This window comes from Elephantulus edwardii, unplaced genomic scaffold, assembly GCF_000299155.1.
Source record: "Elephantulus edwardii isolate Elephantulus edwardi_28Jun2011 unplaced genomic scaffold, EleEdw1.0 scaffold00028, whole genome shotgun sequence".
Classification (NCBI taxonomy): Eukaryota; Metazoa; Chordata; class Mammalia; order Macroscelidea; family Macroscelididae; genus Elephantulus; species Elephantulus edwardii.
Genome location: NW_006399778.1, coordinates 3,861,700 through 3,877,265, shown reverse-complemented (window position 1 = coordinate 3,877,265; position 15,566 = coordinate 3,861,700). Strand labels below are relative to the sequence as shown.

Below are 15,566 nucleotides of genomic sequence, written 5' to 3'. Positions count from 1 at the left end.
GCACCTGATCCAGGTCACAGTCTTTACAATTACTTGCTATACATCAGAGCTGGACAATGACAAAGGATGAGAGAAGAATCAATGCTTTTGAGTTGTGGTACTGGAGAATAGTATTGAATATAATATGGACTGCTAGAAGAACAAATATGTTCATCCTCGAGAGGGTGAAAACAGGCTGATCCTTGGAGACAAGGATTTTGAAACTCCATCGAACATACTTTGGGCATGTTGCAAAGAGTGACCATTCCTTGGAGGCGGACATCATGCTTGGAAGAGTGGAATGACAGTGCAAGAGAAGAAGACCCTAGATGAGATGGATTGACTCAGTGACTGGGGTAATTGGGGCACGTGTGTCATAGACAATAAAGTTGGCTCAAGATAAAGCAGGGTTCAGAACTGTTGTACATAGGGTCGCTATGAGTCGCAAGTTACTCGACGGCACACAAAAACAACAACAAGAGGTCTAAAAGTGTTGGAGTTGTTTGGTTCTGAAGACCATCTTTTTAGTCCCTGAACTGCCTTCCCCACCTATCAAATGAACAGATCATGTGGCCCACAGTCCCCAGTGAAGCTCAGTTCTCTCTCATAACCTAGTGGTGGTGAGATGTGGAGGAGATAGCAATGAATTCAACATGGGCCAAACAGAAATGTTGTGAAATTTGGATTCTAGTTGCCTAGTGGGTAGGGATTTGCACTGTCAGTCTAACAGCAGGTGGCTAGAATCCTCCAGCTGCTCTGAGGGAGAAAGATGAGCAATTCCTCTTGTGTAATTTACAGCCTCAGAAAACCCACTGGAGGGTCAGCTCTGAGTAGGCTGACTTGATGCCAGTGAGTGAGTCAGCAGATTCAATCTACTGTTAAATGATATTCCTAGTATTCTGACAGCTTAGCAAGACAAGAAAAAGTATAAACCAAAGATTGTAGACTAGATATGGTCCAGTGACTGAGAGCTTTTTACTTTGATGCCTATGACCTTTTCAACCTATATGCAGAACAGATTATCCGGGAGGCTGGGCTCTATGAGGAGAAATGTGGGGTCAAGATCGGTGGACGATTTATCAACAGTCTGCGTTATGCAGATGATACAACCCTGCTTGCTGAAACTGAAGAGGACCTGAAGCACCTGCTGCAGAGGGTCAAGGACTGAAGCCTACAATATGGATTGAGGCTCAATGTCAAGAAGACAAAGATTCTCACCACTGGGCCAATTGGCAGCATCAGGATGGATGGTGAAGAGATTGAGATTGTAAACAGCTTTAGTTTGCTTGGCTCCATAGTCAACAGTCTTGGCACCAACAGCCAGGAAATTAAAAGGCGCATTGCCATGGGAAAGTCTGCTATTAGGGACCTCTCCAAAGTACTGAAGAACAATGGTGTCTCTCTGGAGACTAAGGTGCATCTGATACAGACCATGGTCTTCGCAATTACTTGTTATGCATCAGAGAGTTGGACAATGACCAAGGAGGAATTGATGATGCCTTTGAGCTGTGGTGCTGGAGAAGAGTATTGAGAATACCATGGACTGCTAGGAAAACAAACAGATTTGTCCTGGAAAGGGTTAAATTGGGTGGCTCCTTGGAGGCAAGGATTCTGAGGCTCTGTCTAACATATTTTGGACATGCTGTGAGGAGAGACCGGTCCTTGGAGAGGGACATCATGCTTGGGAGGGTGGAGGGACAGCGCAGGAGAGGAAGGCCCTCTATGAGGTGGATTGATTCAGTGACTGAGATAATCAGGATGGGAGTGTCAGAGACAGTGTGATTGGCACAGGACAGAGCAGAGTTTAGGGCTGTTGTACATAGGGTCGCTATGAGTCGCAAGCGACTGGACGGCACATAACAACAACAACAACAAGCCTATGTCTCAGCTTTGCCACATTCTTGCTGTAAGAACTCGATCAAAGCACTTCTTTAAATTTGTTTGCTCATACATAAGTCTAATAAATTTTCATTTGCTTCATATGCACACTTGGGAAGGTGGAGGGTCAGAGGAAGGTAAGAGCCTCGATGAGATTGTCAGACACAGGGAACACAACAGAGCTTGATAGAGATTGTGAGGATAATGGAGGGCAGGACAAGGTTTTGATCTGTTATACAGGGTCACTGTACCTTGGAATTGATGATAGAAAACTAGGAAAGGAGTGCATCAGGAATGCATCCTGTCTCCATACTTTTTCAATATGCAGAACAGATCATTTGGGAAGCAGGGCTTTATGAGGAGGAATGTGGCACCAGATTGGAGGAAGACTCAACAACCTGCATTATGCAGATGATATAACCCTGCTTGCTCAACCTGAAGAGTACTTGAAGCGCTTGCTGCAGAAGGTCAAGGACTACAGTATGCAATATGGATTGAAGCTCAACATTAAGAAGACAAACTTCTCACCACTAGGCCAACTGGCAGCACCATGATAGATGGAGAAGGGATTGAGGTTGTTAACAATTACAGCTTGCTTGGCTCCACTATCAAAAGACAAATTGCACTGGGAAAATCTGCTGTCAAGGATCACTCCAGAGTACTAAAAAGGCAATGATGTCAGTCTAGAGTCTAAAGTGTGCCTGATCCAGGCCATGGACTTCTCAATAACTTGCTATGCATCAGAAATCTGGCAATGACTACGGATGACAGAAGAAGAGTTGATGCCTTTGAATTGTGGTGCTAGAGAAGAATCTTGACTATATCATGGACTGCCAAGAAAACAAGAAGGTCTGTTTTGGATAGGGTGTTACTAAGTTTCTCCTTGGAGTTTAGGAATTTGAAGCTCCAACTCACATACTTTGGACATGTGGCTAGTAGAGACCAGTCATTGCAGAAGGACATCATATTCAGAAAGTTGGAGGGACAGCATAGGAGAAGATGCAGGATGAGATGAATTGATATAACTGGAGCAAAGGGGGTTGGTGTGTTGGAATTAGTGAGACTGGCTCAGGACATGGCTGGGTTCAGAGCTGCTGTAAATAGGATCACCATGGATCACAGGCAACTTGATGGCACATAACAACAACAAGAAGCTGGGCATCAGGGTACCTAAGTATGAAACATCATACTTGGGAGGGTGGAGGGACAGTGCAAGAGAGGAAGACACTGGAAGAGATGGACTGACTCAGTCACTTGGAAAATAGGGGCAGGTATGTTAGAGAGATGACTCAGGATAGAGCAGAGTTCAGAACTGTTGTACAAAGGGTTGCTATGAATCACAAGTGACTCGATGGCACGTAACAACAACAAGAAGTCTGGGTATCAGAATCAGAGCAAGACTCATTAATAACCTGCATTATGCAGATGACACAGCCTTGCTTGCTGCAGAAGACCAAGGACTACAGCCTTTGATATGGATTGCATCTCAACATCAAGAAAACAAAGGTCCTCGCCACTGGGCCAATAGGCAACATCATGATGGATGGAGAAAGTATTGAAGTTTTGAATGAGTTCATCTTGCTTGGATCAACAACCAACACCCTTGGTACCAGCAGCCAGGAGATCAGGAGACATACTGCATTGGGCAAGTTTGTTGTCAAGGATCTCTCCAAAATACTTAAGAACAGTGACATTAGTCTAGAAAAGTCAGGTGTGCCTGATTCAGGATAATGATGATAATGAGGATAATGATGTAGAGCAGGCCCTCACGAACTAAGGCGGACAAGCAGCAGAGGCAGGTGTGGTCTTTTCAATCACTTGCAATGCATCTGAGAGCGAAGCAGTGAATAAGGATGACAGAAGAATCGACGCCTTGGAATTGAGATGTTGGAGAGGAGCACTGAATATCACATACTCAAAAGAATAAACAGATATGTCTTGGGAAAGTTGCAACCAGAATGCTACTTGGACACATGAATGGAGAAGCTTTGTCTCTCATACTTTGGGTATGTTGCTAAGAGAGGTTACTCCTTGGAAAAGGATATCATGCTTGGGAGGGTGGGAAGACGACAAAGGAGAGGAAGAACCTCAACAAGAAGGATTGACAGAGTGACTGGAGCAATGGCTCAAGTGTGTCAGAGATGATGATGGCACAGAATAGCACAGGGTTCAGATCTGTTGTTCACAGAGTCACTATGAGTCATACTTGACTCAGTGACATCTAACCGCAACAAATCTTTTGACCCGATAGAGTTACTGTCAGAAATAAATGACATAATACGTTTTAAAGCACTTAGTACAGTCCCTAACAGAAGCCTTACAAATGTTGGCTGTTATTATTTTTTTTATTGGCCCTGGTATTGTGGCAAATGGCCAGAGATAGTCAGCCTCTACATCAAGCTGTGATGGGGTAAAACCCGAGCTTCTAATAAGGACAGATCCTGAGTATTGACGTGGTCTCCCACGCCACTTTGTAGCCAGAGGGTGTCAGTGGTGCTCCAGGGAAAATGGGAGGCTCACCACAGTTAAGGCAAGACAAGGAGTTGGAATCTATCTATGACATTTCAAGATTCCAGAAGTCTTCACAGGGAAGGTCAAGAAGAGCAGCTGAGTTGGGCTTAAACTGGAAAGGGTCTGGGATCTCTGCTGGAGGCAGAGGAAGGCTCCAAACTGAGCCAACAAGTCCAGAAAGTAGAAAGGATGACGCAGAGCAGACCCTCGCGAACTAAGGCGGACAAGCAGCAGAGGCAGGAAGTAAGTTTTTGTTGTCTTGGAGGGGTTGTGGTAATAACTAATAGACTTGTTAGTTATTACCACGTAACCCAGCTTGTTTTGACAGAAATATCATAAAAAGTTAACTTTGATTAGGAAATCACTTACTTTTATTAGGAAGTATGTGCACCTTTTGTGATCAATTACCATTCTGTAGAGTCAATATGTTTTGAGGCTTAAAGGATAATTTTCAGTGATATGATCTACTTACTCTCATGTGGCTGGATAAAGAAATCATTAACATGAAGTAGGTGGGGGAGACAAATCCTATTCAGATCTCCTGCTAAGAGCTTTCTTTACAATACGTATCTGCATTATTTGGAACATGTAACTTGCATTATTACAGAAGCAGCTAAGGAGCTCTGGTAGTGCAGTGGGCTATGTATTGCACTGCTAAATGAAAGGTCAGCAGTTTGAATCCACCAGCTGCTCTTCCCACAGGTAATTATAGCTTTGAAAATCCAACGGAGGGTCGCTATGAGTTAGATTCATGCAATGACAGCGAAGATGGTAGAAGCCATGCTAAACTAACCCTTCAACACTGGTGCAGTCAGCTCCATACAGGGTGGGCCTCTGCTGGTTCTGTGACTGCCGAGGGCCTCTGGCTCCCGTATGGGAGTTAGGAGGCCTGTTATGTATTTGTATAGAGAAGGAAATTCATGGTGTGCTGTTGAGAAAAGAGCAAGGCAACCACTTTGAAATACAATCTTTCAAAGCATACATGGATCATTGACAAAATTGACTCTGAGTTTCTATGAATCTTGGAAGACTGAAACTGTATGAGTCCTCTCTGACCACGAAGCAATTAAATTAGGAAACAATCATTACAAGTAAACACATCACACATTTTGGAAAGTAAGAAAGATACTTTTAATTAATCTCTTGGTTACACATTCTCTCACTTAATCTCCTAAATATTCATAACATTGTTCCCCATTTTAGATTAGAAAGAGAAAGCAATTTCCTCAAATTCACCCAGTCAGTAGTGGTAGAGCCAGAACTCAGAACAAGGCTTCAAGAACGCCAGAGTCGAGGGCTTTAACGGTAACCTCCTTCTGCTCCATGAACCAGAATGAGCACAGCCTTCCAAGGGTCACTGCCTCAGTGGGTCTGCTGTGTCACCTCTTGGATAGAACAGCAGTTGGGAGGTGGGAGACGTAGCCCCAGCTTGCTTTGGCTGCATCACTTTGGGCTTAGTGGATTCAGACACATTCGTCCTTTGCTCTTGCTTCCTCTAGGATGCCCTTGTTGAACTGAGGTAAGAAGTCCATCAGAGTAGTAGAAGGGGTTGTTTCAGGTTGATGTCCCCAAACAACTCTGAACTAGATCCTTAGGAAGACTTTCTTTTTTTTTTTTTACAGTTTTCTTTTCCCCCCACATGAGCCCAAGTGGTAAGTGAACAAAGACAGAAGGTAAAATCATTTCCAGATGGCTCCCCATCTTGCTCTAGTGTAGATTAAAAGAAAGGAATAGTGTAACATATCATTAGGCAAACATGAGTATTAATACTATTCATTTAATGAAACACCAAAAATGGAACGGAATAGAAATGCACCTTATATCCTGACTTAAATTCATGGCTGAGGCCTCAAAGCCAGGCAACCTGACCCCCCGACTGTGGGCAAGCAGAAATCTCCAGCTATCTGAGGGAAGGGGAAGTCCTTCCTAGACCCCTCCACCGGAGGCCTCCTGAGGTCCAGCTGGTCAACAGCCTTACTCTTGTGGTGAGGGTCTGTGCAAATGGATGCCTGAACACTGTTATTCAACCTTCCCTCAGCCTATTGTGTTCACTTCTTGTCAAGATATATTTTTAGCAAAACCTTAAAGACATTCAGAGCTTCTCAGGGACCTCTGTGTACCTCCATTTCTCTCCCTAGGCTATGAGGACAATGCTGTCTGCCCTCCGCTCACTAGTACAGCTGAATGCTAAGTGCCCAGGTTCATGTCATGGGAAGGCTCAAAAACAAAGACGAAATGTGAAGATGGTTAAGACTCCAGAAATTTGCCTAAAATGCTCAGAACTTACAAGTGGCCCCAGGTAAGAAGGTTGAGAGGTAGGGAGAGATAGTGCCAGGTCAGGCAAGAGGTCCTGAGGGAGAGAAGTTCAATTCCATTCTTTGGCTTATTCTCTGCCACTTCAAAAGTCACACCGGCCCGTGGCAAGGGAGGAGGCTCCTGGCTAAGCTTGCACATCCAGGCCCCGTAGTGCTTAATGCTCTGCTTGAGCTCCGCTCCACTGCTTATTCCCCACACCACCAGAATTCAGGCCCCAGAAAGTCAGTCTGCCAATCAGCAAGTGATTCAAGTCCCAACATGAGTTAAAGATCAACAAGTCCAAGATAAAAGTCCCCAGCTACCCAATCAGCAATGTGATGACATCCTCCATGGGAAAGGTCGTGTTAACCTCTTTCTGAGAGAAGACAGTGGGTGCTCCTGAGCAGCCCTCAAATGGAAACTCAGCTCCAGTGGCCTTTGGAAGATGACCAACGTGCCTACAGGCTGGACAGATGGCGTGGGGCCCCAGGGGTCAGGGACGGTCCAATGCCTTCAATGAGGTTGTTCCATTGATCATAGTCCTCCTGCAGGTCTAAGTGGGAAAAGAAAACAAAAAAACCCAACACACGCAATAAATTAGATCAAAGAGTGGCTACCATCGCTTGAGCGGGTCATCCTAGAGAGAGGGACACTGGGATACTGAAGGACCTGGGTATGGTGGTCACGATGGTGGCAGCAGTAATGGAGGAATGGTGGCCACTATTTATCCAGCGTCTCTATAAATGTGCTTTACACCTGTAGTACCTTACTTTATTCATAACAATTCAATAATGGTAATAATAATAGAAGCTAACACTTCCTGCAGTATAATTCACGCAACAGACTGTGCTAAACGCTCCACCTACATTTCATTTAATTTTCACAACATCCCTATGCATTAAGTATTATGATTAACTTACTTTTATAGGTGAGGCTCAGAGATGATACCTATGCCCAAGATCATTCCAGTTGGTTAAATGGTAGATAGAGAATTCAAACCCAGGCCAGAAAAGGGCCAGAAAATGAAAAGCCTGCTGTGCGGCTCAGAGATGCTATGAAGCAAGGAGAGGATTTTCACCTCCAGCATGGTGGGCAGCAGCGATGAAGTGGCAGCATCTTGGAGCAACTTAAGACCAAGTCTGACCAAAGAGAGCCGTGGGCTCACGGCCATATGGGTCTAACTGCATGGAAGGAGCAACCAGATAGGGTCCAAGTCCTGGGGCTGAGGGAGTAGGGCACAAGCTGGGCAGGCAAATGGTGTCACTGTTCCAAACAAGCAAAACCTGGGGAGGAGGCGGGGACCTCATCTGTGGATGCCTAGTGCCCTACTGAGGGGCTGGCATGAAACAGGCTCCCACTGAATAGCTGCTACCTATTTATTAACTCGCTAAACGGTGAGCCCACCTACCATGTGCTGCACTCTGTCCTGGGTGCAAAAATACACCAGTGAACGAAAGAGAGAGAAACTTCTATCATCACAGAACTCCCAATCTAGCAGCTCAAATGAATGATAAACATAATAAATCATGTAACAGTGAAAAGACACTAAATGCTACTGGGGGAAAAATTAGAGCCAGATAAGGAAAACGGTGGTGGCTGTAAACAGGCTTATAATAGAAACAAAAACCACCATGGAGGTTCTCACGTCTTAGGACAATCAACCATACAAGATCAAAAGCATAGCATTTCCTCTGGGTAACATTGAATGGGCAGAAAGGGACAGGACAGAAGGATGAAGGGAACTGAGAATTACCGGGAATACGTAGGAAGAATGGTGTTATAATGTGGGGATGGTAATGTCACAAGACAAAAGATGCACGAGTGCTGGGATGGAAAAGGAATTTTTATGTTGGACACACTTTTTCTGGTTATATTCAAAACACAATAAAAAAGTATAAGAGAAAGAAGGTGAGACTTGAGCAATACTTAAAAGGAGGTGGAAATGAGCCATGAGACTTATGTGGGAGAAGTGTTCCACGCAGAAGGAATCCCAGTGAACAGCCCTGTAGGAGGAGTGTGTCTGGAGACGCAGGGTTTTCTAATGGACTAGTTGGAAGGTGTAAGAGAACGGGTAAGGTGAGGATTCTGGCCTGAGTAACTAGAAGAACGAATTTGCTAGGAACTAAGGGAACTCTGGTTGGTCTAGTAGTAAGGAACTGTGCTGCCATCCCAAAGGTATGCGGTTTGAATGCACTGCAGGACAAAGAGGGGCAATCTTCTCCTGAGCAATTTAATGCCTCTGAAAACCTGCTGGAGGGTCAGCTATGGGTTAGTTCCAACTCTGTGGTATATAACAAGAAGAAGAAAGGAAAGCCTGCAGGTAAAACAGGCTTTTGTTTGCAATGTGTATTAGACATTTAAGTAGAGACACTGACTTCCCAGAAATGTGTTACAGAAATCCAATGTTCTTAGGTGAGATGAAAATGGAGATGTAAATGAGGCTGTTGTCGGCTCAGAGATGGCATTTAAGCCATGAGATTAGATGAGAAGAACATAGACTAAACCCAGGAAGGAGATAAACTGACTGAGAGTGAGCAGACATTGAGATAGGAGAAAATCCACAGCTTTTACTTGGAATTCAAACGAGAAGAGTGTTGCACAGAGAAAGGTGTTACCAACTATGTCTAGAGCTGCCGAAGGTTCCAGGAAAATGAGGAATAAGAATTGACTATTAGATTAAAATGGTCAGCAAAAGAGAGACAGACCCTCAATGAGATGGATCGATGCGTGTTGACTGGACAATGGGCTTGAGCATGGATGTTCAGATCTGTTGTTCACAGGGTCGCTATTAGTGAGAGTCGACTTTACAAGGACTTAGTAAGAACAACAATAACATTAGATTAATATTGTGAAGGTCATTAGTTATCTTGACAAAGGCAGTCTGGATGGAGTACTAGAATGCGAAAGTATGACTGGGTGGGTTTCAGAGGGCCTGAGGAGGAATGGATAAGGGGAGGTGAAGGAAGACATTCTTCTGGTAAGCTTTGCTGCTGTGGGGTATGAGAAAAGGGAGAGGCAACTGGAGGGGAAAGTGGGGCCAAGAGGGATTTTTTTTAAAAAGACAGATTTATTTAAAAGATGCAGAGAAATGTCAGCGTGTTTGCATCCTTTTGGAAATGGACCAGTAAAGAGGGAAAGAGCGACGACATATAAAAGGAGAAAACTGCTGCCTTGGGAAACAAAGCAGGAAACACTCACAGCTAAGAGCACATGCAGGGAGGTGTGGAAGTTTGAGGAAGTGCTGGCTGCTTCCATTTTCTCAGTGAAGTAGGAAGAAAAGTTAATTAGCTAAAAGACAGGATGGGGAGGAGGGGTGGGAGGTCTGAGGACACAGAAGGTGTGATGTAGTTAGTCTTCTAGGAGTGGAGAGAGGATGGATGGGTGGCGAAAGGAGCTGCAAGTAGTTCATGTGAAAGAAGCACAAAGCTTCATAAATAGAAGACATTTCTCAACCAGTGTCAGCAGAGCACATGCCCTGAAATACCATTTTCAGGAGATGGTGAGAGGTTGAGCTGAGACATCTATAAGCTATTTTCATCCCATGTGACAATGTAGTGTGGCCACCAAAAAGGGTTTCTCTCTTTATAAAGTTAATCAAGCCAAGCTGAGAGCCTCTGCCTTTTCCCAGACTCTGCTTATCACTTATCCCCTGGCTAACGGCAGGAGCTTCCAGATGGGCACTCGGCCTGCCAACCTGCGCCATCTTGCACATCCGCCACGAAGCAACCAAGTGCAGACACAAATCTAACCATGGCATTTCCTCACCTAAAACTCGCCAAAGGCTTCTAATGGCCAGCAAATAGGTAGGCTTCTAAATGGCTTCTGCCCATTTCTCTAGCTTTATTTTCCTAAACAAGTCACTATCCTGGGCTGCAGGTAAACCAGTTTTGCAAATACAACAGGCTTGCTCAAGCCCACATTTTCAATCAGGCAGATTTTACCCCTTCCCTACATGGTGAATTCTATGCACCCATTAAGAATGATGGCAAGTTGTGCTGTGTCTAAGAAGCTTCCTCCTTGACTGTCCTCTCCCTGTCATAACTAGATTCCCCTCCACACATCACGCTAAGACTGCAGGCATCCCTGGTCATGGAACTTGCCATTACAGTCGTCAGTGATTCGACAGAATAGTGCAGTGAGGTAGTACATAGACTTGAACCTGGGCTGTACACTGACTTTGTCACTCAACAGCCAAATAACCCTGAACAAATGACTTTCTTTCCTCTCCTGGAAAAAAGGAATTAATAATAAAAGTAATTAGAACTGCCTTCCAGATTACATGTGACAGGGCATGAGAAGTAGAGCACAAGACTGATATTAAGTAAACGCTAATGTTCTTCCTCCATCTAAGCCTCTCTCTCCTTCCTCTTGTCTTCTGCTCATCTCCTGCAATAACTAACTTAGCTCACAGGCACTGCTGCTACAGGGAGGCCAGCTCTGCTCGGGTGCACTTCCGTCATCTTTATCTTTAGCTCAGACCTGATGCCTAAGAGGAAATGGGGAAGGTGGGCTGGGGACCAGGCAGCTGGGCTTCACCAAAGTCTTGAGATTTGAATCTATTCCTCCCTTGCTCAGAAATAGAATGATAACTCAAAAGCTTTTACTAATATTTTTTTAAAAATTTATTTTATTTCATTATTTTTTTGTGTGTTCCATCAAATCAGATCTGACTGGTACAGGAGGAGATTGTTCCTCCTTCTCCAGCAGAGCATCTGGTAGATTTGAACCGTGCACCTCTGAGACTGTAGTTGCAGCTTCTTGCCACTAGGTCACCAGAGTTCTCCACTAATCTTAAAATCCCTAAACCCAAGTTGGTAGTTTTCTCATGATAAGTGAACAAGCACAAAGGTTAAAGTGCAAATTTAAATTTAAAAAGGCAGCACAACATTCTTTGGTGAGAGCAAACAAAAACATCAAACTCATTGCTGTCACAACAGAACTGACTCGGAGTTGACCCTCCAGTGGCTTTTCTGCAGGCTCTAAATCACAGGCGTCGAGACTGTCCTTCTTCCTCCAGTGGAGCCACTGGTGGGTTTGGACCCGCAGAGCAGTACCTGCTGCCTTTGGGCCAGCAGTACAACTCCCTGTGCATGACCTCATTGGAGCCTTTTGGACAGATGTTTTGAAAAGAAATGAAATCTAAACAAAATGTGTTACAGTTCCTGGAAATGTTAATGCACTCTGGCCATCCACCTACAGGTCTCATAGCTGGAGCACCAGAGGTGACAGATAGTCCTGCTGTATCGGCACTAGTCAGACCACATCTAGCTGGTCACGTTCAGGCATGTCACGACACTTTAAAGGGTACATGATATACAATACTGCTAACTGTCAAGGATAATACAGGGCAACAGTAGTGCACGGGGGCAGATGAGGAGGTATCACGGTCACACAGCTCAGTGAACAAACATCTCAGAAAGGATACCACAGGTGCTTTCAAACATGTGAAGAATGACCATGTGCAAGTAATCTGAGGTTTCCATGGATGGCTGCTGACGGGATCAAGGGCAAGTAGGAAGAGTTATAAAATATCAGATCCTGGCATAGGTTAGAGTGTGGCCAAAGCTTAGCAATCCAGTAAGACCCAACCTCCTTCTGAAGGAAAATGCCCTACACACAGCAGCTGCTGAGAGGTCAGCCTCATGCAAACAATGATCCCACTCTGACTGCATAAGAAAGGAACATCTCGTCAAGAGAGCACTCCAGGCCTAGGCTAGAGAGTGATTTTCAAGTGTGTTGGCAGCAGAGACAAGTTATTATAGTCAGACTGTTTCTCAAGTATCTGGGCTAAGAAAGCAAAGAGAATAATGGCAGTAAGTGGTGGGAGCTGAAAATGGAAGGATGCTACAAGGTAGAGAGAAGAAGGCAGCGTGGTTCAAGCCAACCAAAATGATGAGGAAGCAGAAACTATGTATGAGCAGACACCATCAGCAAGATGGAGAAATAGAGAGCAGAAAAGGAAGACAGCTGCAGACTACGGCCAAGATCATAAAATGAAGAGACAAAGAAACTGACACTATGACCGCGACCCAGAGAGCAGCCAGTCCTGCAGGTTAGTTGACTCTTCTAACTCTTCTCTTCCTACCTAGTCCAAGTACATTCTCACCACAAATTCTTCTTCTTTCTGGAGGTAAGTTACAGACTCTCTAGTCCTTGTAACCAAAGAAAACGTAACAAGATCACAAGTCTTAAAATCATTAGAGTTGAGTGCCCATCTAAAACTCAACTCTTGGTCTCTACCCACTTACTGGAACAAAAGAGAAAGACAAAAACTCAAGAATCCGAGAAGGAAGCAGCGTACCTAATGGAAACTCCAGGACCACGCACATACCTGATCCTGAGGCCAGAAGAATAGGAGGAATCCTCACAGAAAGTGGGAAAAAGAATTCAAAATCTTTAAAAATATCCAGACTTACCAGACTCACATCAGAAGGGGTGAGTCTTTGGAGAAGAACATCATGCTTGGATGGGAAAGGATTGGTGAAAAAGGACGACATCCAACGAGGTGGACTGACCCTGCAACTTGAACAATGGGCTTAACCTCAGCAAAGTGCAAGGATGGTGCAGGACTGGGCTGAGATTCAGTGAGTTGTACATAGAGTTGCTGTGAATCAGAGCTGAATCAACAGCACTCAATAACAACTATGCTGAGATGTTCTTTAAGCCTTGAACTGAAATAATTCCAAGCCATTTTTGTTTTTTGTCTTTCAAGTTTTTATTTTTAGCATTTTTAAAAATTATTTTAGTGTGTGTACTGTCAAATTGGATTTGACTGGTACGGGAGGAGATTGTCCCTCCTTCTCTAGCAGAGCATCTGGGGGGTTTGAACCGTTCACCTGTGGGATTGTAGTGCCCTTTCTTGCCGCTAGGCCACCAGAGCTTGTCAATATTTTTAGTATTTTAAAATTTTTTTCAAAGCCATCTTTTTAACCAACTAGTAAACAGTATAGTAATATGAAAACCCAGTAAATAGTAATATTTCATATTTATAATATTAACAGAGCAGCAGATTTCCCAACATGATTATCCTGAGATCATCTTTAAACCTTGAAAGAAAATTACACCTCTAAAGTCTTCTTAAAACTAAACATTAGTAACTCTTGAAAAAGGTCTGCCTTGAGGTTTCTGCCCCTTTAAGAATTATCTATGTGGGATCTAAGGGACAAGAACAACTCCAAAGATCAGATAGGAACCTTTGGGGACTGATGTTAATGTGAAAGGAACAACTCAGAATGGAAGGGTGAATGGAAAGAACACTAGCAAAACGTGTATGAGGATCCAGGAGAGAGTGAAAGGGAGCCAAGGGGTGAGGACAGGCAGGAGAGTAATCATAGGGTCACACAATTTGATGGGTAGAGGTAGGAGTGGCTAAAGGAAATGGGAAAGATCCGGTGTGAAAAACAATGTATATAAATGTTGTAAGCAAACCAGTATAAAATAACGATTTATTAAAAAAGAACAGGAGGGTGAAAATAGTACAACTTCAAGAATGTAACCAAGGTTCCTGAACTGTATAGCTTTGCTGGGTACATTCTCAACAACAAAATTTACAAAAACAGTAATGAATGTCATCCCTTTAAAAAAATTATCTCTATAAGAACAAATGCCCAACAAATACTCCAATGCATAGATGAGGAGGTTGGTGGGCTGTGAGATGAGGTCAGTGGGAATGGAACAACTAGACCTGGAAATAATGAGAAAGCTGGTGCAATGGGAAGAATGTAATCAAGGCCCCTGAAACGTCTGTAGAGACTATTGAACAGAAAACTGTTTTGGTATGGATACTTTCAACGAGCACATTGTCTTTCTGATGAAAAGACACAGTTATTAAAAAACAAAACCCAAACCCACAAACCTCTCCAGTAGGGAGGAGGGCTCATGTGCTTACCAATGCTTTCTCCTTGCAAAAGGTCATGCTGCTTGATCATGCGGCAGATACCTCTTCTGGGTGGGCTGCTAGACCACGAGACCTCTTCTAAGGGTCTCACAGTTCAGCTGGTCTAACAATCCATAATCCTTTCTTGCTTTCTTGAGAGTCTTTTTGGTCAAATTTAGACCATCTATCATCACAACTAGTCTTACAACACAGATGGGCCTTGGCCTATCTTTGGTAGGCTAACCTTGGATTTGAACAAAGTCAGTGGAGAGAAGGTATATAATACACCATTTAATAATAAAACGGAGGCTCAGGAAAGTTAAACAATTACCTAAGGTCAGGCAGTTAGCAACAGACTGAACCAGAATCTCTGAATTTCCAGTTAAGATTTTTTTTTCTATTACCCCGTTTAAGTCTCCTTCACACAGGTTTTCATTTTGTCCTAAGCCCCCAAATCCCTGACATATCAGTATAGACCACCTCCACTACAGGAAAAATTTTTCCCCTTATACAGCTGTCTCCTTACCGAGGTGCTTCTGCAGGAAGGCCAACATGGCCCGTACCACAATCTCCTGACCTTCATAGGGATCCAAGCTCCCACGGACTTGAGAGGAGAAGAATTTGCCAATCAAATTGCCAGTTACAAAGGCAAAGTCAGTTTGACTCCGATGAACAGAACCACTAGAACAAAGGAAAAATAAGTACCAGGTGAGGGTTCATGGGCTAGTACGCACACATACATTAAGCAGCTCCCACGTGCAAAGGAGTTCTAGAGTGCTCGGCCACGCCTGGATCCACCAGCTACTCTGCAGGAGAAACCTGGGGCCGTTTGCTTCCATAAGGATTTTATTGCCCCCAATTTCAGTGAAGTTTTACAAATCATAAAGGGTTTTTATATACAATCATTCATGAACATTTTGCATTAGAACATTGTCACTGATTAACATCATTAGCGACAGTGTCTCATCAATCTCTTTTCACGTACTGCCTTTCTATTCACCCAGCTTACCTAGTGACGAATTTTTAC

General features: G+C 43.9%; 1 protein-coding gene across 1 annotated transcript in view; it reads right to left on the bottom strand.

Annotated features, from left to right (window-relative positions):
* Window positions 1-7,121: 7,121 nt before the first annotated feature.
* PAFAH2 (platelet-activating factor acetylhydrolase 2, 40kDa) overlaps window positions 7,122-15,566 on the bottom strand; it is a 36,789-nt gene continuing 28,344 nt past the window's right edge. The window contains exons 9-10 of the mRNA XM_006883499.1: window positions 15,066-15,220; window positions 7,122-7,216 (exon numbers count right to left, since the gene is read on the bottom strand). Of these exons, the coding sequence (XP_006883561.1) occupies window positions 7,122-7,216; window positions 15,066-15,220 (250 nt within the window). The remainder of the gene's footprint in view (window positions 7,217-15,065; window positions 15,221-15,566) is intronic.